Source organism: Phyllostomus discolor, chromosome 6, assembly GCF_004126475.2.
Source record: "Phyllostomus discolor isolate MPI-MPIP mPhyDis1 chromosome 6, mPhyDis1.pri.v3, whole genome shotgun sequence".
In the NCBI taxonomy this organism is placed as follows: domain Eukaryota; kingdom Metazoa; phylum Chordata; class Mammalia; order Chiroptera; family Phyllostomidae; genus Phyllostomus; species Phyllostomus discolor.
Window position 1 is genome coordinate 123,232,017 of NC_040908.2, and position 25,057 is coordinate 123,257,073.

The 25,057-nt window shown below is 36.4% G+C and overlaps 2 protein-coding genes across 2 annotated transcripts; both read left to right on the forward strand.

Annotated features, from left to right (window-relative positions):
- The first annotated feature begins 11,431 nt into the window (after positions 1-11,431).
- Positions 11,432-13,035, forward strand: LOC114498882 (olfactory receptor 51H1-like). The gene has a single exon (XM_028514893.2). The coding sequence runs from the start codon at positions 11,439-11,441 to the stop codon at positions 12,387-12,389; it is 951 nt and encodes a 316-aa protein (XP_028370694.1). The 5' UTR covers positions 11,432-11,438; the 3' UTR covers positions 12,390-13,035.
- A 6,121-nt stretch (positions 13,036-19,156) lies between these two features.
- On the forward strand, positions 19,157-20,149 carry LOC114498416 (olfactory receptor 51T1). Its single transcript, XM_028514291.1, has one exon. The coding sequence runs from the start codon at positions 19,172-19,174 to the stop codon at positions 20,147-20,149; it is 978 nt and encodes a 325-aa protein (XP_028370092.1). The 5' UTR covers positions 19,157-19,171.
- Positions 20,150-25,057: the final 4,908 nt, after the last annotated feature.

Below are 25,057 nucleotides of genomic sequence, written 5' to 3' on the forward strand. Positions count from 1 at the left end.
CCACTTAGCTCACAGCTCCTAAATTGAAAATATATTTTCATATAAGACAGGTAAATGGCTTTATGAATATAAAGTGGAATAGCAGAGGGGAGAATTAAGTTAAAAAATAAACAGCATCAAAGAAATTTTTGTATCACTGTCTTTTTGTTTCATCCCATAATCCAATGGGATGATCTCCCTTCCCTTGGACTTAATGTGCTCATCTGAAAAATTAAGATAAGACTATACCCTAGTGTTCAGCCAGTAAAACATTTGGATATCTCCTCTTTTAAAAGCTTTTAAGATTTGGCAGAAAAGAAGCAGCAACACCAAAGAACTTAATAGCATAGGGAATGTTGCTAAATAATCAAATGAAAACCCACTGAATTCGCATTACCACACATAGCTATTCACATTCCATTGCCTTCACAAACCCATGTCCACATGAATCCATCTGTGTGTGACTATATGCATGTGTTGAGCTCTGTCCAGAAAAAGTCCAGCCATTGTTAATATAAGGAGGATGGTTTGTGTAACATTGATGTAACCTGTCAGCTAAGGAGAGTGGACTGAAATGCACATGCATGAACAATGATGACTCCACTGTACTATTCAGTGAGGGGGATAGATGCTGCTGAGTGAGAATGTATACTGTGTGGCTGGATACCTCCTGGAAAAACCTTGTATATGTATGTTCTTATACACACATATGTGTGTATATATATTCTTCCACATGAGTATGTATATTTCACCATTTTTATAATGGCCTACATTTTTACATAGACACTTTAGTGAATAAAATTGGTCAAATTAATATTTAATCTTTACACATCTTAACAATTTTTAAATTTCCATAACCTCATTTTTAAAGTATTAAGGAATAGAGAATGAAGGTTACTGACCCCAGAAACAACCACACATGAGCTATGAAAGTAACCATGCACAGGATTTTTATTTTGAGAGTTGCGTAACTCACCAGAAACTTGAGACCATTCTTGAAACCTCTACTTTCATCAAATAGCATTTAATCACTTTCGTACTTGCCTTCAAAACATCTGAAATAATTATCCTTTTTCTTCATTTTATTTAGTCATAAAATAGCATAGCTCACTTCTCCTAGGCTACTTAATTGAGTGTCCTTCTTGCAACAATTCATTATTCTGTAGTCAGAATAAACTTCTAAAGTTTGGAATACAATTTATTCTTTATAAACAAAAGATAATTTAAGGGCTTCTATTGTAAAGAGGACAGAGTCACAAATCCTTAACAATTGCAGTAAGGCATGATTCAGCCCCCTATTTACCTTTCTAGCACCAACTTCTCTCTCTTATACCATTTCTCTCTGCTTTGGTTTCTTCAATCCAGCCAAATCTGCAGTGTTTAAGTTCCTGGATCTTGCTAAGATAATTCCTGATACAGATTTCCACATATGTTCTTCCGTGTTCCTATGCCTTTCACCATCTCCTACGTAGCTCCTCTTGGCCTAATTAAAGCCTATCCGTCCTTTCCAAGTAAGCTTTTTTTCAAATGCCCACTACCCTTTAAGACTCCTTAGTATGCTGTTTTCACATGCTGGGCTTTTCTTCTTATAAGTGAGTACAGTTAATTAAACATTGTTAATTAAACATAATTAAACATACTATAATCAAACAAATAAATATTTGTTTAATGTCTCTCTCTCCTACTAGAAGTCAAACTCCCTGAAAGGAATATTTATCTGCTTGTCACCTAATAGATCATATTCTAAACATATAATAACTTTTTCATGTGTTGAAAAAAGGAATAAAACAATGAATAAATTAATATGGATGACTGAATGTCATCCTTTTTTACAGAAGTCTTGAAAACCCTCAAACTCCTACCTGATCTCTTCATGTGGGTTGGAAATTATTAACCAAGAGAAAAATCTGTTTTTATTTTAGGGCCTAGAAAAAAAAACTTAAATGAGGAGTTTTGAAAGGTAACACAGTGTCTTTGTTCTCAGGTAGGTACCTGTTTTGAGAAAGAAGGAAGAAAAATCTCTAGAGCTGTTCTGGGAATGCTGAGCTCAGGTGTGGCAGCGTGGGGCATGGGTAGGATCCAGGGCACCAACCAGGTGAACTTTCCTGCTCACTAGCTTCCTGTTTCTTTGCTGTTTGGGAGACAACATTACAAAGAAGTTATTTTGCAGATTCCAAGGAATCATTGGCAGATAGTGTAGCACACTTACAAGGGTTGTGTTGTGTATTGCAAACAGAATCTAGGCCTCTTTCCTGACAAATCACAATGCTCAGATCTAAACAAAGCATGTTGTGGTGGTAGTCTAGCCCTCTGGCTTGGTTTGAAAATGGGGCTTTTTAATACTTTACATGGCATCTGAGACCTCTTCACTGCTGATTCCTCATCTCTAGCAATTCTGATGGCTTTTACTAAGGAAGAGTCAGCTGGCTCATCCTTACTGGATGTTTTTCTTAGAAAGCCTCGAAAAACCTTTGATACTCTTTGAAAAAGCCCTAGAGCCTTCTGAAGTACTGTTGTTCTATGGAGATTGTTGATTGTCGTTTTTCTCTTCCTTTTTACTGTTTTTGACTCTGTTTACCCAAATGCGTTTTACCCCATCTTCTCCTTTTTTTCTCATTCCCTTTTCTATTCTCTATCTTCCTTTTCTTTTCCATTCTCCCTAAATTTTAGTTCACCTCTTTTCTCTAGTTCCCAATTTAATTCTTATTCACTCTTCCATCCAATCTTTATTTCATTATTTTACACAGTGTTTCCTCTGCAACAGCATGTCTTCTTTTTTCCTGATAGAAACATCTATACTTTACTTTCTTCTTTTCCTTGCTTTCTGCCACCCATGACATTCTATAGACTTCTCATTGTCCTTATCATTTCTCTCATTAGAATTTCCATGAGAATTTAATAAAATAATGTTCATGTCTTCACAGAGCTTGCCACGTGGAGGGCATGTAAATAGATTTTAAGTTTAATGTACTACCTGTATCAGCCTCTGGTTCCAGTTCAGAATTAATTTGGCTTCTTTCCTTCCCTGAGATTATTAAAGAGAGCAGTTATAAAGATTTCTCAAATCTCTGGTGGCCCCGGGAGCCATCATGATTCTATGAAAATTTCACAATTGCTCTGGAAAAATCCCTGAGGTATGTTACGTAGTGCCACATGGGCTTTTCACCTGGATTTCCCTAAGAACTCCAAACCCTTCCTTCATCTTTTAAACTGTCCTTTCTTCTGTGAACACATCTCAAAAGAATTTTTTCATTTTTTATTTTATTTGCATCTTGTTAGCCACACATATATACATGTCTGTGGGCATATATGTTAAATCACTAAATACATAAGTTTAAAGATTCCAGACCAGTGTCTGTCCAGGTCTAACTCTAAAGCCAGCCTCAGTCTCGGGGATGACATATGTTGTGATTTATCCTGAATTAGAGCTGCAGTCTACTGTTTCTTTTGGCTGGAGAGAAAGATTGCCTGAACTCTCCACTGGGAACACAGAAGACAAAGTTACTAAATTTGTTGGACACGTTTGGCTTTCCAGCTTGTTATTTCAATTTATTAAATATAATTATTTTATGTTTTAATTTTTGTAATGATAATGTTCATCAATGAGATAATTCTTAAAATTACAGGAAGAGCTGATTATTCCATCAGTGTGTGCCTCTGTATGTTTGGTCCTTAAATTGTTCACAGACCCTTTCTACCACCTCTTCATGCCCCTTTGGGCTCATTTATTTTCCTTCATAGGCATAGTCACATTATAACAGCAGAAAACAAAAGGCAGATAAAAACAATTCTTATGATGATATTCTTTTTTCAGGCATGATAAAGAATTATGACTGAAGTCTATCTACTTATCTCTGATTTCTAAATCCATTTCTTTCCTAGGGTGTATTACAACTTACAGGAGACCACTATCTCATAAACATTATGAGGTGGTGCTTTGTAATTTGTTTCTGCATATTTTAACATAAGAGTTTATAACTATGTCCAGCCAATAGCATGTGTTGTCAAGAGTGTGGAGAAACTGAAATTCTTATACCTTGCTGATGTGAGTGTAAAATGGCTCAGCCACATTGGTAAACAGCTTTATAGTTTTCTCAAAATTAGACAAATACATATCTTGCTACCCAATAGTTCCTTTCCCAGATATATGTCCAAATGTGTCCACACAAAGACTATATGATAACATTTATGGCAGCATTATTTATAACAGTCAAATGCTATAAACAATGCAATGTATATCAAATAGTGAATAAATAAATAAATGTTTTATTTATATGACATACTAATTAGCAAGGAAAAGGAATCAACTATGAATACATTCAATAACATGGATAAAATTCAAAACATTAGGTTAAATGAGAGAAACCAGACACTAAGGCAATTTATTGTACCATTCCATTTACACAGAATTTCTAGTAAATGCAGACTATAAACAAAAGCATATTCATGGTTTATTGGAGCCAGAGACAGGCAATGGCTGTTCTCCAACCACCTTTGGGGAATTTTTTTCCTTTCTTACTGAGATATAATTGATGTATACATTGTATAAGTTTAAGGCAAATGATGTGTTAATTTCATACAACTATATATTGAAGTGTGATTAAAGTTATAATGTTAATTAAAGCCTCTATCACATCATATGATTATTATTATTTTTTTTTGTAATAAGAACTATTAAGATATGGTCTATAGTTTTTAGAACTTATTTATCTGTTAATTCCAACTATGTACACTTAAACGACATATTCCCAGTTTTTCCAACTCCCTAGCCCTGGCAACCACTATTCCATGTTTTTAGAAGTTTGGCTTTTTTAGATCCCACATATGAGATATCATATAGTATTTGTCTTTATTTGACTTATGATTTATCTTACTTATCATAATTTCTTCAAGGTCCACCTATGTTTTTGCAAATGGAAGGATTTCCTTTTTAATGGCTGAATAATATTCCAGGGTAGTTGTGTATGTTTGTGTGTGTATCACGATTTCTTTATTCACTCATCCCCTGACATTTTTAAAAAAAGATTTTATTGACTTATTTTTATAGAAAGAGGAAGGGAGGGAGAAAGAAGAGAAACATTAATGTGTGGTTGCCTATTCAGTGCCCCTTACTGGGGACCAGGCTGGCAAGCCAAACATGTGCCCTGACTGGGAATTGAACCAGTGACCTTTTGGTTGGCAGGTTGACACTTAATCCACTGAGCCACACCAGCCAGTGCTATTGACTCTTTTTTATGTGATAGAAGTTTTAAAACATGTCTGGGGTTTCACAATTGTATGGATTATGTGGATTGTGCATACGATTGTATGCAACTAGTTTGATTGTGGTATGGTTAGTGCAATTACCTGAAAGTTACCATTAACAAATAGAAAGAAGAAGTTTTGTTTTTGTTTTATAGTGTTTATCTTGTTAATTTTGAGTTTTCGATTTGATATCCAAGTGGAGTTATGAAGTAGGAAGTTGATCTGGAGATTGAGGCAGAATTCAGGCCCGAAGATATACTTGTGGAGGTAACGGTATATAGATGATATTTAAGCAGTCAGATTTGGTGGTATGACTCAGTGAGAGCAGAATTAGATTCATGTATAGGGAAAAAGACCAAATAAGAGACACACTAATGTATAATGATGTAGGAGGAAGACAAGCCATCAAAGGATATTGAGGGGTGAAAATTAAAGAAGAGAAAATATGGTGCCACAAACAACAACAAGAAAAGAAGGTAAGTCAACATTGAGGCAATCTTTCATTGTATTGAATCTGCTGAGAAGAATGAGACGAGGAATAAATGTTCATTGGGTTTATCAATTAAGAAGGCCATTGATGACATCTGCAAAGATATTGTAGTTTCAGTGGAGTGGGGGGAAAAAAAACCCTCACTGAAGTTAATAGAGGAGAGAAAAAGAAGTGAGTGGGAACAGGAACTGTAGACCACCATGCTGAAAGGCTTTACTGTGAACAGAAGTGAGAGTTACTAGAAGACATGTGGAAACAAGAGTGAGGTTTTCTTCTATAATCTTTCTTTCCTTGCCTTGTTTTCCCTTTTCTTTCTATCACTTCCTTTCTCTTTTCTTTTTTCTTCTCTTTTCTCTTCCCCTTCCCTTCCCTTCCCTTCCCTTCCCTTCCCTTCCCTTCCCTTCCCTTCCCTTCCCTTCCTTCCCTTCCCTTCCCTTCCCTTCCCTTCCCTTCCCTTCCCTTCCCTTCCCTTCCCTTCCCTTCCCTTCCCTTCCCTTCCCTTCCCTTTCCTTTCCTTTCCTTTCCTTTCCTTTCCTTTCCTTTCCTTTCCTTTCCTTTCCTTTCCTTCCCTTCTTTCTTCCCTCCCTCTCTCTCCCTTCTTCTCTCTCTCTCTCTCTCTCTTTCCTCTTTCCCCCTTAGAATTTTAAAGATTAGGCACTAAAGTGTATTTGTTTTCTGATGTAGCTAGTGAAGCACCATTCATACAGGACTGAGTGATTCTGTGTTTGGAAGGTTGCCATCACAGGTTTGCATTACAAAAACCTAGGTCCTCTGAGATCAAAACAAGAAGACCAATATGCCCAGAAGTCTAAGTCTATCTAGCATTTGGCCCTGAGAAATATCTCCAGGAAGTGATGCTCATGTCTCCAGAGGATCAGTCCAGAAGGAATTCTGGTTTTAAATCCTGCTCTGGTTGTGCTGCTGTGGTTGTCGGCATCAGAAACGACTCTCATCTCCTAGATGAGGCTTAGGGTGAGTTGGGAAACAACCTGAGGCCTGGGTAGTGCCTTCTCTGAGGATGCTGCCACAGATTGGAGGTGATTATAAAATGGACAGTTCATAGAAAAATCTTTAAATGTCAAAATTGAGTGGTAAGGGTGAAGGAGGTCATGTCTATAGAGCCTAGTCTATTGTTTAGTCTGGAATTTGAATTTGGTGGCAGACATGGTCCCTGTGACTTAAAGTTAGTCATTTCCTTTAGGACCAAATAGAACTTTAAAACGGAATGATTAGAGCACCTCAATTTAAGTTTTAGTTTAGAAATTTGGGTCAAGATAATTAACTTATCTCACCCTTGTTTTACTCAGGCATACAGTGGCAATAATAAACAGTAATTTCTCATAAGGTTTTCATGATTATTAAATGAGATGGCATATGTAAAAGTTTAAAAACAGAGCCGGGGGCATAAATAAGTAATCAACAAATATTATATTTTTTATTTGAGAACTAAAATAATTTATAGTATATGCTGATTACCCTTTTCATTGTCTATGGCACCATATAAACCTATTGCCTGTCATTTCTACATATCTACAAAGAGTCTAGAATTCCAAAGTCTCAGCAAGAATTATTTTTCCATTTTCTTCTTTTTTTAAAAAAATAGAAATAACACTTCTAACTCAGATGTGAGAATTAAAGTGCAGAGTATGTTATTCTAACAAAGGTTAATTAAACAAGAGCCCTGTGGATCATTTCTTTTTCCTTCTAAGTCCCATTTCAAGGCAAATAGCAAATATATTTCTTCCCCAAGTTAAAGACTAGTCCATTGTTCCCACGGAGAACAAAACCAATGGGCAAGAACTATGTTTCAATCTGTATCTCAGACACTTTAAGAGGATAGTATGTTCATGCTGGTCCTCCAGAGAAGAGTCCATTGGCTGCCTGAGTGGAAAAGGGCATTGAATTGGAGTTTCATAGTGGGTAGAAGAGAATGATTCTGGCTTGTGTATTTCTCCTCCACCTCCATCACCACTTACCTTTTTCTTTAAGCCACAGAAGCTCCTTCCCTCCTGTTGTGAGTAAAGTTTAAATTTGATTTTCTCCATTGTCTATCCCTAGTATTAATGAGGACAGAGTTAGGCCAAGTCCAGCTGAGAATACAGGCTGAGCACATTCTCAACTTGTGCTCAACTTGTGCTCAGCAGAAAGATGGTGAGCATGGTTTTCAGGCATGGCTTTCAGGCATGGCTTTGTTCAACCCCAAACAGACATTTCACTCTTGTTTCTGATCTTGTTTTTCATGTGTACTTGGCTAAGGATCCTGGAAGAAAAAAAGTTCCTCCTTTTGGTTCTCTAATTATCATGGCATGTCTCCCATGTAGTAGGAATTCAATGTATCTGAAGTCATTAATGAATAAATTAATTAAAATGAACAGCTTTTTCCTGAGTTCATTGGATCTTAAGGAATCAAGAGCCTAGTATGCCATTCTCATCTTGAGTTCTGGAAGGGTTGTGCTAGTCTTTAGGATCCAGTTTCTCAGATGTTCAGTGTGGTGTTGTTTCTTTTGTGGTCCTGGACCCTCAGAATCAATTTTCCTTACTCTTCCTTTTACTGATTTTGACTACCTACCAGTACATTATTTTTCATTTCTGATTTGTCTAGGATCTGCTTCCAATAAGTCATTTACTGTAATCACTCATGATTACATGAGAGTTGCTGAGCACAGATCCACAGAATTCACCTTTTAAGCACAGCAACAGCCTCCAGCTGAAAGCCAGATTAGTGTTGGCCTAAAGTGGCTAAGGAATGGAGAGCTTTGGTACTACAGAATTGGATAAAAATATATAAATGACATATGGGTAGGTGGGTAGGTACATTTAGCAATAGATTTCATTGCTTGTAAAAATTTTGAAAGATAATTTTCACAGTTAATCAAACATTACAAAGTTTATAAGTAATGGATGAGTATTGATTATAGCTAAACTTTACTTAGTGTTTATTATTTGTCTGGTGCTTATCTAAGTACCCTATCAATAATCCCAATGAATATTCTTTACAATGTAATATTATTTTTATTTTCATTTAAAAGAGTTAAAGAATGAAATACAGAGATTATTAAGTAATGTGTTCAAGGTTATAGAGCCAGGATTCAAATCCAGGTGGTCTCTCTTTAGAGCCTTTAGTTTTAAAGCTATTTTTCTATGCAAATTCCCAGAAGTGCTTTAGGACAGTTATGTATAATTATATTGAAGAATGAAGAAAATACTGTAGAAAAAAACAGGGCCTGAGTAAATGAGAGATATAGGTAAAGAGAGACAGAGGTTATATAGTATATAAGCAAAAGACCCTCAAAGCCAATTGGATCTTAGATTTTCAAGAAGTCAGCTATAATGTTGGCATTCTTTAAAACTGTCATTCACAGCATCAATTTTTCAAATTTCAATAGCACTTCCTGTAATGATGAAAATGTTCTACATCTGTATATCCAATATAGTAGCTGCTAGCCAAATGTGGCTATTAACCACTCAAAATATGGTTAGTACAACTAAGGTACTAACAGTTTAATTTAATTAATTTAAATGTAAATAGGCACATGTGTTTAGTGTAGCACTAAACTATTGACCCTCAAGATACCTGGAATAACTTGTTCCAAGCTTCATTCATTCCTTCTCTTGTGCCCAACCCTGGATTTTGTTTAGAGACTTTGCTCCTTTCTCTGATCCAGCCTCCTATTCCGTTTTCTTTGACCTGTGTACTTAGATGGGCTGTAATAATATGCAATTTTACTTAATTTTTATGGAGAACTTTTCTTGTATTTGTGTGTGTGCATGTGTAACCATTCTTACTTGGAAGACTCTATAAGGGATTCTCATAAGGGTAGAATACAAACAACATTAAGAGCCTCTGCAGCACTGCTCTTTCATTCAGTCCTGAACCCTTACCAGCTGTGTGGCTTGGGCTAGCTTCCCAAAAAGGTACTAGCTCAGCTGTGCATGTGGATATATCTTCCTTAAGATAACAGTAAATAATTTAAATAGGAGAACTCTAATTATGTGGCACCAAGATTTTAATATCAATTTTTGTCACTGCAAGTGTTAGTCATTAATGTCTATAATGGCCAATGGGTCTATCTAAGCCTTATTGGAGTTACTGTAGGAAATACATTTGCTGGTAGCTTGGGGTACAGTGTATTAGAAGAGCCACAAAGCAGTATGAAATTCAGACCATGAGAAGTTAAGTCTAGTTGAGTTTCCAACACCGGGGCTTTTGAATTCAGACCAATGTCACTTTCATGACATTCAGACCACGTAAACAAAGTTTGAACCAGTCTTTGGGAGATACTCCATGAATAGATTTTGTCTGACTGAACCAGTTGCAAACTGTAATACTCTTTGCAAGTACTAGAGGGCATTCTGCTCCATGAGGTGTAGCAGAGAAATAGATCTCAGAATTCCTTTCCAGATATACCTGAGGACAGAGAAGTCCAACTGCCATGAAAAATGAAGAACATACTGTAGAAAAAGACAGGGCCTGAGTAAATGAGACTGAATGGGAAGACTTGGAATATTTCTGAAGATGTGCTAAAGCAAGTCTTTGCTGGCTCCTCCAGCTATATGCTTTTTATTAGTGTGTCTGTAATAAAAATTGCTACAAACCTAGTGCCTGTAAATAACTTATTATCTCACAATTCTGTAGGTCAGAAGTCCAACAATGGCTTTCACTGGGCTAAAATTAAAGCATCAGCAAATCTGTATCCCTTTCTCAAGACTCTAGGAAAAATCCTGTTGCCTTGCTTTTTCCAACTTCTAGAGGCTACCCATCTTCCTTTGCTCATGGTCCCCTTCCCTTATCTTCAAAATTAATAAGTCATGTTGAGGTTCTTTCATGCTGCTATCTCTCTGGTTCTCTGAAGCTGGGAAAATGTTTTCACTTTTGAGGACTCATATGACTAGTTTTGACTTACCTGCATAATCCAAGATAAATTTACTATCTCAAGATCTTTAACTTCAATCACATCTGCAAAGTCCCTTTTGTCAGTACAAGCTGGCAAATAATTAGGGCTCTAAATAATTAGGTCTCTAACATCCTTAGAGACTATTATTCTGCTTTCCAGGGTGTGTCTTTCCAAAGTTCCCTGGGAGACAAAGTAACTTATCCCCCCACTGCCTGTTGCATGTTCAGGTCTTTTTCATACCCACACACTCCTAGGAATGTAGAAGGCCAGAGTTGTAAAGTCATTAAGAGGATTTTTCTCCTCTGTTCTATATCATGCAGCCGAAAGATTGAATACCAAAGAGAATCATGTCTAAATCTCAACAATTGAACATCACAATCAAGATATACACATATGCACACACTTGCACATCTGTGTTTATGAATGGCCTGTATGTTACGTTTGTGTTTGCTAATATTTCCTATATGGGTATGGGCATCAGTGTTCATTACCTGCATAAATGTGCAATGTCAAGTTCTTCCTTAGCAAAGAAATAAGACAGCTAACTCTTTGATGTTTCTACATGAACTCTTTCCCTATTGGGTGGGGTGTTGATTGAAGTTGTTTTATCCCCCTTGCATTTTAGTATATAATGTTCAGTAATAGAATTATTACTTCATGGGGCAGGGCCATTTGTTTCTTTATAGGGCTGTGGACATGAGTGTGTTAAAGTAAAATTTAACTCACTCTCTCTTAGGACTACCATCTCATTACTTACTGCCACTGATTCGTATTGAAGACTGTTTGACTTAAGTTTTTCTCCTTTCGCCTACTCAGACTTGCATTCCACTATGCCACCATTCAACCAAACTACTGATAACCAGCAGACCTTCACACTGACTGGGATTCCAGGAATGCCAGAGAAGGACTTCTGGTTGGCCTTGCCCCTCTGTCTCCTTTACAGTACCACAGTCCTGGGTAATGTCATCATCCTTATTGTTATCAAAGTTGAGCAAAGTCTTCATGAGCCCATGTATTATTTCCTGGCTATGCTAGCTGCCACAGACCTCAGCCTTTCACTATCTTCCATGCCCACTATGATAAGTGTTCACTGGTTCAGCTGGTACTCAGTAACTTTTGATGCCTGCATCACTCAGATGTTCTTTATTCACACCTTTGGGGGAGTGGAGTCAGGGGTTCTGGTGGCCATGGCCTTTGATCGCTTTGTGGCTATTTGCTTCCCTTTGCGCTATGCTACCATTCTCACTCATGGCGTCATTGGCAGCATTGGGGCAGCAGTCCTGCTGCGGAGTGTGGTGGCTGTGCTCCCTGTGCCTTTCCTCATCAAAAGGCTACCTTTCTGCCACTCCAACATGCTATCTCACGCATACTGCCTTCATCAGGATGCCATGAAACTTGCCTGCGCTGACACCCGTGTCAATAGCATCTATGGCCTGCTGGCTGTGATCTTCATTATTGTACTAGATGCTTTGGTCCTTTTGGTCTCTTACATTCTAATCATCCAGGCAGTATTGCACATTGCTTCCCCAGAAGAGAGAGTCAAAGCTCTCAACACCTGCCTCTCTCATATCTGTGCAGTGCTACTGTTCTATGTGCCTCTCATTGGCATGACTCTGATTCACCGATTTGGGAAGCACTTGTCACCAGTAGTACACACACTCATGGCCAATATCTACCTGTTGCTCCCTCCTGTGCTCAATCCTGTTGTGTACAGTGTTAGAACAAAGCAGATCAGGCGGCGGATTGTCCAAGTGTTTTGTGGGGGCAGGATTGCTCCTTAATAATGTCTACTACTTCTGTGAAAATGCAATCAAGTCAGAGAAGAGTGTCAAACATAACACTGTCCAGTAGAAATTTATGCAGTACTGGAAATGGTCTGAATCTCTGTTGTTGAATACAGTAACTATTAGTCATGCATGGTTATTGAGCACTTGAAACTTTGCTAGTGTAACCAAGGATCTAAATGTTAAAATTTTAACTAATTGAAATGTCAACTTAAAGTCACTTGTAGCTTATAGCTACTCTATTAAAGAGTAAAAATCTAATGAATTATGACATGCCATTGTATAACAGTTTTGATGAAATCAGGAATTTATATTAGATAGCTTGATAAAAATTGAACTTCAAAATGGTGTATAAAAACTTTTTCAGCACTTACATACAATCAGATTTACTCTTTTTGGTATATAGTTCTGTAAGCTTTGACAAACATGTGAACCATGAACCACCAGTGACACCAATGTACCAAAAAATTACATTACTTCCCAAAATTCCTTCATGATGCCCCTTTGTAGTCAACTTCTCTATCCATACCCAGTCTTTGGCAAACACTGATTTGTTCTCTATGACTATAATTCCTCTTTTTCCAGGGTATCTTGGAACCCTGAAGTATGTAGTCTTCTATGTTTGGCTTCTTAGCACAATGCATTTGAGATTCACCTATGTTGTTTTTTGTATTGGTAATTAATTTCTTTTCTTGCTGAGTAGTATTCCATTGTATGCTATATTATTGTTTAACCACTTTTTTCAATAAAAATTTCCAGATTGTTTTTGTTCTATTGTGATCACTCTTGTATTCAATGCTGAGAATGGCATATTTTCTTTTGCCTTTTCTGTTATTTGTATGTTCTTGAAGTATTTTTTTAATAAATGCAATGTGTGTATGTGCAATGGGTTGGAAGCAAGACAGAAACATATTAAAAAGAAAATAGCACATGAAGAGCATGAAAGCATACTGCATTCAGTGGCCCAGATAACTAAGGAGCTCTCTATACACTTTAGTTATCTGTGTCAACCTCACTTCAGTCCAGAAGGCTTTTCTGACATGCCTTTTACTATGTTAGAGTTTCTCACACAGTATATAATTGCCTAGCAGCACATCTTCCCTGCTATTTTATATACTTTATAAAAACAGAAACCCTTTATGTTTCAGTTCAGTCTATCCCAAGTACTCAATGTAGTTTAGATTCTACTTTAGAACTTATGGAGGATACTCAATATGTATTTTTTGAACTAAACAATGAGTAAAAATTTTACTTTATCAAGATCAATCTTATGCTTCCCATCTTGTTTGTCTCATTTAATATTAGTAAGTCTCATTCAAAATTTCCAAAGGCATGCATCTTTCTTGATGGAAACCAGTTTATAGTTTTCCATATAAAACAATACAATAATTAATAAATAATAATACAAGACTAAACTGTGTTTTGTGTACTCACAACTGCAAACCTACTTTTGCCACACCTTGTGTATGAATCTGAATATTACTTACTATGGAACTTTATGGACTTTGTCTAGTCATTGGGATAGTCAGCTTTGCTCAGTGTTCCTGATAAAAATATAGTGAGAATATGAATGGAAAAATGTTTTAAGGAAGATAAAAAAAGTCAGTGATTATTAGATATGGTCAACATTATCTAGTGCTTATGATAGAGAGGTAAATTCTGGTCAAATGAGCCTTAAACCAGATGTGGGCATGCAGTTGGGGATCAAGCAATCCATATGATGGATGAATTGAAGACAATGTGTTGGAACCATATTTCCTGAATATATGAGTGGAAGGAATTGACCACAGAAGGTAGTACAGCAATATTGGTTAAGATCAGAAAGAGCTTTAAAGTAAGATAGGCATGGGCTTAAATATTAGCTAACTTGCTAACTTTTAGTTAAGTAAATTTATTTAAAAGCCACCTGAGTTTCAATTTCTTTAATTGCAAAATAATGGAGAATAATACTTAACTCATAAGTTTGATAATGAATAAATACAACAATGTATTTAAAGGGTAAAGTGTAATTTTTGTTATGTATTATGAGTTTATCAGATGTTTAGAAGGGGAGGCGGGCTGTAGATGTGACTCAGGTAATGAGGTGGCTTCTTAGGAGAGGTACCCGAGTGAGAGGAATAGCCAGGGGAACATTGGGGAAAAAAAACACAAACAAACAAACAAACAAAGAAACACCAGAGGGGTGACTCCTTTTTCATTCTCCAGATCTCTGTCTGAAACTCAGGGAGCTGCCTTGGCTGAGAATCTGTAGCCTAAGGCAAGGTGAAGAAGGATGTTGTAGTTGTCTCACCCAGGCAGGCAGCTTTTGAAGGTACCCATTACTGTCAGCCTCCAGCTCCAGAACTCTACTTATAGCCCCTGATGTATGGAGTTTGCTTGAGCCCCTGAGCAAGATTTGAACATGTGTCAGGGAGATATGTCTGAGCTGTTGTAGAGGAACACATCCATATGGGTCCTGCAACTCTTGCTACAACCAGTATACTCACTCATTAATGAAAATAGCTCTCTGTTGCCTGGTGACTCTACTAAGCTGCTTATAAAGCTCACACCCTCGGGAGCTAGTTTAGTTCCTGTCCTGTGATGGAAATGAAGTTGGTCGTGTTTCCCCCAGTATAAGCAGGTAAGAAGAGTGCATAAATGCAAAGGGATAGAAGGGGAGGGGTTAAAGAATGAAGAAGGAGGGAACAGTGATAAGTGATTAAATGAAGAAAGGTACAAGTAAGGTGGGATGGAGAAATGGAGGAGTGTAATGGAGCCTGGAAGAAATGGAAATTGGATTATGAAAGACATGAAGGAAAGATAAAAGAGCAAAAGAAATAGGGCCCAGAACTATCTGTCTGTGGTCAAGATTATTCAACAGTCATTCAGCATTATTAACTGAAGCTCTCTATTATTCCAGATCCTACTTTAGTAGCTCACATTGAGAGATGATAAACAGGCATATCAAATCTTTTAAAAGACTCACATGTCAGGCAGATAAAAGAGATAACACTTGCATATAAAAATTACTACTATCAAGCATAATTAAGAGTCAAATGAAAGGTATAAGCATTAAATGGTGCAGAGATTTAGAAGCAGAGGGTAAGTTTCAGGTTAACATGGCCTGGAGCTGTCAAGGCAGGTTCTAGATTATAGAAAAGAGTAGATTTCAATGTCACCCTGGCCAGGTGCTTCAGTTGATTGGGGCATCATCCCATACACCAAAAGGTTGTGGGTTCAATTCCTGGTCAGGGCACATACCTAATTTGAAGTTTCTATCCCTAGTCAGGGCATGTCCCAGAGGCAACCAATTGATGTTTCTCTTTCACACTGATGTCTCTGTCTCTGTCTCTCTCTCTCTCTTCCCCTTCCTCTTTTTCTAAAATCAGTAAACATACCCTTGGGTGAGGTTTAAAAAATAGATTTCAGTGTTGAGAAATAAACAGAGATGGGGATTTATAAATGAAGAGTATGGATCTATACCATCATTGATAACACAAAGCAGGGATGTTGACCTTTGAATCACTGAGTTATTGAGTTGGTGGGATAATATCCTCATTTAATCTAGCTTTCTGTATATGAATTGGAAGATGTTACCTCCTGCCTGGCCAATCAAATAGAGAACTAAAGATAGAAAACTGTAGCCTATTCTTCTGGTTAGTGGGCAATGCAGAGAAAACCTTGATGAACTAAGGAGCAAAATTTGTCCTACAACTGGTTCCATAGTGTATGAGCTCACTGGGTCTGGAGAAAAGACCCTTTGATCCTTTTCCTGTCCATTGTTCTGCATTCTGTAGGAAACAAGTTCTTCACCAACAAAATGAGCTACTGTCTCTTCTCCTCCTAACCCTCACATCATCCAGTGTCATCTTGTTGTCCTTTATGACTACAACTCGAATAACAGAAGATAATAATTATCTGTTTTTTAAGAAGAGTAACTTATTAATTACTCTGTCATTCCAAAAATTCGTTTCTACATACACCAGCTCATAGAGACCAACATACAATACAGACATGTGGACATTCATATATTCTTTTAAACACACATGGACTGAATCTACACACATATTCTTTTTAAAACTATGAAGACATTTTTCTTCCTTTTACTTATTTTTCTGTTCCTCCTCTAAATCATATATATATATATATATAATTTATATATATATATGATTTAGCATGCAATATATATATGCATGTAATTCTTATATTTTAAAAAGAGGAAATTATACTGTCCAACTGTTCAAATTTTCTCATAAACCTGGCTTCTCTAATGGTCTATGGTTAAATAAAAAATAAGACAGTTTGTAGTTAATAAATCTGGCTTTTAATTTTGAATCTGTATCTAATTCTTTTACTTTTGAAATACAGTTTACCTTGAGGGGTCATTTTTGTTAATAAGAGAGAGACATCTATATCATTTTTCCTGGTATTATATAACATTATATATAAGATGGTTAACAAATGTTGACATATACAAAGGATCTTAATTCTTTTTCTTTTCTCTTAACCTACCCCTTTCTTCTTCCAATTAATGAGAAGACAATTACTCTCCTTCTGTTCTGTGGGCTCATGCTTCCCTCAAAACTTCCATGATCAATCTATATTTCTCTTCTAGTCTTTATCCATCCCTGTAACATCTATTATTTATCCATTCCTCAATACATTTAATATTAATTAGACTATTAGAGTTTGTATCATGTACCAATAACTGTGTTTTTTCTGGACAAAATATAAAAACGATCACATACATGGTATGCTACCAACAAACCAGTATTTTAGGGGCAGAAAGAAATGTGATAAGAAAATAAGATTGTAATGGTATAAAAATCATATATGAAATACTGTTGGAGAGGAGTGAATACACTGAGCAATTTTGCATTGCATAGAGATTCCTGAATTGTTGTCACAGAGTCACAGAGAAATAGATTTAATATCTGTATATATCAGATTAAGAAAAAGAAGAAGAATGAAACAAATCTTAACAGCCTTTTAATTTCTTGTCTGGCTAGTCTTCCCTCATTTTCCCATAGAATAATTGCTTTCCATGAACATTTTGCCTTGGCTTCTCACATTATTTATATCAATAGGTTGAGAGAGGTTAGAATACAGAAACTGTTCTTTACTCATTTCCATCTCCCTAGCCACCCACAAAGTAACTGGCACTAAACTAGTCATTCAGAGTCTGAGTGGTTGATTTAATTCAGCACGTCTAATCCATATCTTATTTGGCACTAGTTTTCCCGATTCTTAGTGTTATTTCTCAACTGCGCTGTAATGTAATAATACTAAATATTACAGCAGAAAAAGCAATTAGTCCATTTTCTCCCTTTGGAGTAACAAGTGATTATTTCTATCACCATCACCAGTGGACTGAAGGAAGGAGAGAAAAGTACTAACAATTCCTCATATTTGTTCTTCTATAAAAACTGACAGGGTCTGGTACTAGCAAATTTCTTGTATCTACTCAGACACAAAGACAGAAAGCCTAGACTACTGAAAAATAGAATACTTTGGACTGGCTATATCCACACAACAACTGGGCCAGGTATTTCATTCCTTGTTAGCTCTCTGTCAATAACTAAATGTCTTAAGTAAAAATTTGAAAATCAGCAGTGATGATACCAACACTCAGTGAACAAATCATGAATAGAATTGCAATGGTAATCTTAAATCTAGATTATACATTTTGCCTCCTCTTTAGACACCATTTCTATTGCTTTGCAGCTATCATTCTGTGTATTTTTTCACTCAGTGTACTACTTGACATTCCAGTTTGTAGTGTCACCTGATATTTGTAATGCTTATCTATCCCTAAGTGACTTCCCCTTAGTTATTAATTTCCACTTCTATCCCATTCATGTTTTTTACAAAGTTATTCATCACATGTTGCTGAGTGCTCCCATGATTTTCATATGGTGTTTTTTTCTAGGCTTACTTCCTGTGCCTAGATTACTATGCCTCGAGTCATGTATTTCAGAGTACTATTTGAAAATTTTCACAGGATTCATATGGCAGTCAATTTACCTTGGGCTGGCTCAGAGTAACATGGTACAATAGATATCCAAGGGAAGGGGTAAAAATAAGTACCCCAAGGTATAAGATGGAATGAAGAACAAAAAGACCCATTGTTTCAGTAGATCTGGACAAGTACAGAGAAAAACAGAATTAGAGCACCAGGTGACATTGTCTCATACACATGTGGAGTGGAGAAGGGAGGAATTATAGGAAACGGAGTAAAGAATCCCTGATACAAAAAGATACTTCTAATTGAGTCTAGCAGGAGAGGGTGATGGATGATTCAGGTACAAGGATGCTTCCGACTACAATATCCCAGATCAGCTTCTAGCAAGGACATCATAGAATTTGCTATCATAGGTGCTTAGTGGCTCTTATGTGCTTCTCCATTATTTCTGGAGCAACATATAATTTGGAGACAGAGGCCCACTGGTTGTAATTGTTGCTGTTTTGCTGGTGTGTGTGCATTTATGTAATATAAGTCTACAAGCATTTTCTATTTCAGGTCAAGGTTTGTCTGTGCAGTAGAGTGAGGATGAGCTTAGAGAGTTTGATTGTTATAATTGGGAAAGGCTAGAGGAAAAAAAGTCAGGCCAGACTCTGACAAGAAAAATTCAAGATACTATGGAATTATGTGATAAGAACTGTAATTAGATTTGGGGTTTTGAATATAGAGAAACAACTGTGTAATTTGAAGAAGTCTATAAAAGAGTCAGACTTGAAAAAGGGATCAATATGAAACTCTCATTTTTGTCTCTCTTTCCAGGGTGTGTGCTCAACCCACCATGGTAATTTTCAATAACACCACATCCTCCTCCTCCAATTTCCTCCTCACTGCATTCCCTGGGCTGGAACTGGCTCATATCTGGATCTCTATCCCTGTCTGCTGTCTCTACACCATTGCCCTCTTGGGAAACAGCATGATACTGTTTGTCATCATTGCTGAACAGAGTCTCCACAAGCCCATGTACTACTTCCTCTCCATGCTGTCAGCTGTTGATCTGTGTTTGACCGTCTCAACCCTCCCCACTGTGCTTGGGGTTCTCTGGTTTCATGCCCGTGAGATAAGCTTTAAAGCTTGCTTCCTTCAAATGATCTTTGTACATGCCTTCTCCTTCCTAGAGTCCTCAGTGCTGGTAGCCATGGCCTTTGACCGCTTCATGGCCATCTGTAACCCACTGAAGTATGCCACTGTCCTCACAGACATGATGATCATGGTGATTGGATTGATTATCTGCCTACGACAGCTAATTTTTGTTTTTTTCATGGCTCTAGCCTTGAAGAATGTTTCTTTCCATGGAGGCCAGGAGCTCTCCCACCCTTTTTGCTACCACCCAGATATGATCAAATATGCATATTCCAACCCTTGGATCAGCAGCTTTTTGGGCATGTTTCTTCAGCTCTACCTGAGTGGCACTGACTTCTTGTTCATTCTTTTCTCCTATGCCCTAATTCTCCGTGCTGTCCTGAACATTGTGGCCCCTAAGAAGCAACAAAAAGCTCTAGGCACTTGTGTCTGTCACCTCTGTGCTGTCACTATTTTCTATGTGCCAATGATCAGCCTGTCCATTACACACCGCCTTCTCAACTCCACCTCTACAGTGGTTTGTAGCATTTTGGCCAATGTTTATTTGCTCTTACCACCAGTACTGAACCCTATAATTTATAGCTTGAAGACTAAGACCATCCGCCAGGCTATGCTCCAGCTGCTCCAATCTAAAAGTTCACGGGGCCCCAGTGTAATGAATCTTAGAGGTGGATAAAATTGAAGGGGAAAATTTGCCAGTACATAAATTATATTTAAGTAGGAAAAGGATTTGGATTCACCTCATCCTCAGGTACTTTGACTACTGAAGCAGTTTCAATTAAATTATAGGAGCAAGAAGAAGAGAATAATTTTCTCCAAAGCTTATCAAAAAGTTTTTTTTTTTTTTTTTTTAGATTTTATTTATTCATTTTAGAGAGGGAAGGGAGGGAGCTAGAGAGCGAGAGAGAGAGAAACATCAATGTGTGGTTGCTGGGGGTTATGTCCTGCAACCCAGGAATGTATCCTGGCTGGGAATCGAACCTGGGACACTTTGGTTCCCAGCCTGCGCTCAATCCACTGAGCTACGCCAGCCAGGGCTTATCAAAAAGTTTTAAAAAACCCCCACTACAATTCAAAACCAAATTAATTATGCATATACTACTCAAACATTTAAAACAATTACATGGTCTCTGGTGCACATTAAAAACATGATATGATCATTTATTCAAGCTGAACAATTTAATTATCTACTTAGAAATGATAATTCTTAGGCCAAAAATAAATGACAATAATTTTATTTTTGTATTTAGCTGAATAGAATAATTTATTAATGTGGTAAAATTTCCTAGAGGCAATGAAGATTTTTATTTTGGGCTGTAGATAAAACAGTTGCAGATGTGTGCAAAGGTATGTACACAGAAATTTTTTATTGAAAATGCCATGAAATTCTTACATTCATTTCAGTTCCTAGAGTCACCTGTAGGGAGCCCCATCTCCTTACAAATGTACTCCCTAAACTTCTATTTTTCCATTAATCCTTGTTCTCCTCAGTTAAAGTGAAATTTTCACACTTCCAATTGCTATTTGTTATATCTGAAATTAGTCCAATCAATATATAAAATCATATATTGTCTTATTATTTTTCCCACTGCCTAGATATTCTAACACAGTTTTGACTCTGATTCCATAGTCCCTCTTCAGTGTCTACACTGCCTCAGGAATATACTTTTTAATCTATTTGCCCTTATTTCTTGGGTTGTTCATTTTCTATTGAGCTGTTAGTGTCCTCAGACTTTGGTGTTCTTGTCGCTGTAGAATTGCATAGTGACTATGTGGCTTTTTAATAGAAAGTCTTTGGATAAACTTTATTTTTTTTTTGTAACAAAGTAACTCCTATATAGAGTTGATAGGATGTTGGGAGAATGCTCCTAACTTTTTGTTCACACATGGAGTTATGAAACCCTGATAATTATTCTGATAATTGTTTCACTCTCAATAATTCATGTCTGAGTCCAATGAACTAAGCAGGTATTTTGATCTGAGACACTTGTCTCCACCCCTACATCAACTCCTTACTCCTGGCTGACAGGGACTACCACTCCCAAAGTCTATTTGGTTCAGCTTTCTGTTTGACTTAAGCAATGAAAATTTTGTGACTCTACTTTACCCAACATCCAAGCCCCTTTTTTCCTAATTATTAATGACAGTATCCACATATTATTTCTGGTTAATGTTGTTTATGTGATTTCCCTTTTATACAGTATATTCAGGTACTTTTGATATTGCCCTGGTAGTGTGTCCCACACAGAAGACTGCATTGCAGAAGCCAGTATTTTAAATGGAAACTAAGCAACATGGGATCATCCAGAAAATAGTGCAATTGGACAAAAAATTCAGTTTTTCAGAGTTCAAGGTCAGCAATGCAACCAGAAAGTCTCTTGGCCTCATACACTTTCTGGGAAGGCTTTGTGTTCCATTATACCACAATTTAGTATTCCAAGTTTCTATTTTTCATTCTCTAATTGTGACCAAATAAATGTCTATTTGGCTCTCTCCCCTTCAATAGGATAAAATATAACTACTATGCAAGAGTTCAAGAGTCCCAAGAGGCATTTAGTTTCTAGATATCTTGTTCCAGAGCAAGGATTAAGGATAGAAGACTTTTTCTTAGTCACACAGTCCCTTAGTAAGCCCAGAATAAAACAGCCTAAAGATAAGAGAATTCAGAGAGTTTGTAAATGTAGATAAGGATTTTAGACATGTGGTTTAGCTGAGAATTGGGGGCCTGGGAATGGGGCAGAGAGAGCTGTTACAAAATTGAGCATGTTAGAAGTGCTAGATTGGGTGACATGGTATTTTCTGAGGACTTTAGGGAATGATACAAAATGCTAAATAGTTGTCAATATTCATGATTTGGAGCCCAGGCATTGCTGTGCTTAGAGAGGGAAAAAAGCTTGTTCAGCAGTTAAGAAAGGCCAGTAGCGATGAACTAGGAAACGGGAAAGAAGAGAGCATTACACAAAAGTGGAGACCGTGCCTGAAGTCAGCCTGTGCAGAGTAGAATCCTCTACCACACCCTAATCTAACCAGCCAAACTTTTCTTCATCAGTTCTCACTAATAACAATGGCTCTTTAACTGCTTCTTGGGAAGACCTTTCTAAAACTTTTTGGGCTTTTTTTTTTAGATCCCCAGCTATTCACAATTCCTAAATTTCAAAATATCTGGAAAACACTCAAAAATTTTTTCCCTAAGTTTGATACCAAAACATATTGGTAGCAAAAGCTAATATGAACTGATATGAATATGTTTATGGTCATTATAAAGCACTTTTTCATGTTTGGTGCCAAAACTTATTAGCTTCAAAAATTAACATGAACAAAAAAAATTAACATGAACAGATGTGCATATACTTATAGTCATTATCTATTCAGCATTGAGTAAATAGTCTACACATCTCACTTCAGAAATATAGTGTGTTTGAATACAGAATGATGCCTCAAGGGTTGCTGTGTCTTTTTAATGTATGAAAAATTATAAGTTCTAAAGGTTTTGGATAAAAAATTATAGAAATGTGCAATTATTCTTCCAGTTTTACAATGGTTAATATGTAACACAGCATGGAATATGTGCATTAATCTTTTATTTCTGTAAACATACTTTTCACATCTGGCTCAAAATATCACTTACCTGCTCAATACAAAAAACATTTTCTAAGTAATTGTTAATAGAACATGAATTTGTTCTTTGTTGTTACTTCAAAAAATGTTTTTAATATGTTTGGAAATTGTTCTGGTTGTAAATGTTACATATACACATATAATTCTACATGCATATACAGTGGGGCAAAGGTGGGTTTGCACTTGTTCATGTGGAAAATAATACAGTGATTAATAAATAATAATACAAGAGTAAACTCTGTGTTTTGCATACTCTCAACTATAAGCCTATTTTTGCTCCACCTTGTATTGTATATCATTAAAATTTTGAATATATTGAGAAACAGAAAAGTATTACAGAGATAAAAATCACTCAGAATCCTTAATGAGAGACTATATGATCTATGATGTAATTTTTTAAACTAAGCCAATATATGTACACACACATACATATTTATAAACTAGGATAATACTGCATATTCAAATGCATATCTTATTTATTCACTTGATATTATTCATTGTTTTCTATTATATCATATTTTATATCAGATCTTACTTCCTCCAGGAAGCTTTCCTTTGATTCTCTGCTAAAATAGGCAAGTTGTCATTTTTTTATTTGTACTCTTTACTACATATGCTTAAACTTACCATACTTTACTAAGTGAATTTATTTGTTTATTTGCTTTCCCCATCACCAGATTGTAAGCTCCTTGACAGTGGGCCTACATTTCATGTTTTATTTAATCTTTAACATCTACTTCAGTGCTTAGTAAATACCACTTAGTGGTTGATGCTGTGATGCATAGGTGGGTAATATTTAATATCAATATTATTTGTATATAATGGTTTATGTGACCATTTTCTATTATTTAACATTTTCATAGTTGGCAGTAGTTTTATTATAGAAAATAACCCTCTCTATATGTTCTTATAAATATCACACCTGTTGTGTGTGTGATACACATATGTTCTTAGACTCCAAGAATGTAAATAATTAAATATCAAAGGCAGTAAAACGACAGTTTCTCTAGCTTATTGGATGGGTTTGTAGGCTCTGGAAACATTGCCTGGATTTTGTTCAAGCTCCTAACACTTTATACTTATGTCCTTAGAAATGTTGCTTAATTTTTCAAAACTTTATCTTCTTAATCCACAAAACATGGGGAGGTAATAAGATCTAACTTCCTACATCCTTGCAAAAGTTGTTAGAGTTAGTACAGGCAAATTTATAGCTCAATGTCTGGTACCTGGTAAGCACTAAATATATCCTATGTTATTATCATCTAAACTATAACTATTTAAATGTTATTTATGTATCTAATTGCTTTTCAATGAAATACATAACCCTTTTTCTGCTTTTCCATTTTTGTCATTTCCTAAGAAAATTGTTTTCATCTACAGAGTACTTACAGAGTATTTATTTACATATGTTTAAGTAAGTTTTAAAATTATTTTTGTATTTAATTCTTAATTTGTTTTAGTTTATTTTGTGTGGATAAATGTTCACACACAAATATGGTTTTTTAAATAGGTTGTAATTTTTTTCTGCCAATATTATTTGAATAACCAATCTATTTTCAACAATGTTCTGGTATTCCCTAATTACATGTTATTTTCATATCATGTATAGTATATTGCAATGTGTTTATTTTGGTGTGGATGGATACCGACAAGCAGTATCCATCTCGGCTGTGGATGTTCATCAACATGCGAGAAAAACATACACAGAGACAACCAGGTCCTGTGGGGGAATAGGAACAGCAGGGCCACTCCTCACATGGGGAGCGCCTTCACCACCCTCTCTCCTGGAGGGCACCGCTTGGCCACCCTCCCTGGTGGGGAGAGCGCCCTGTTCCCCTCCCCTGTTCCCCCTCTGGAGAGGCTTTTTACTGGTTTTGTCTGAATAAGAATTCAGGTAAAAGCTCATTACTCATTGCTAGGAAGTAAGGATCAAACAATAGATAACAAGGAAGTCTGAGGGCCTATT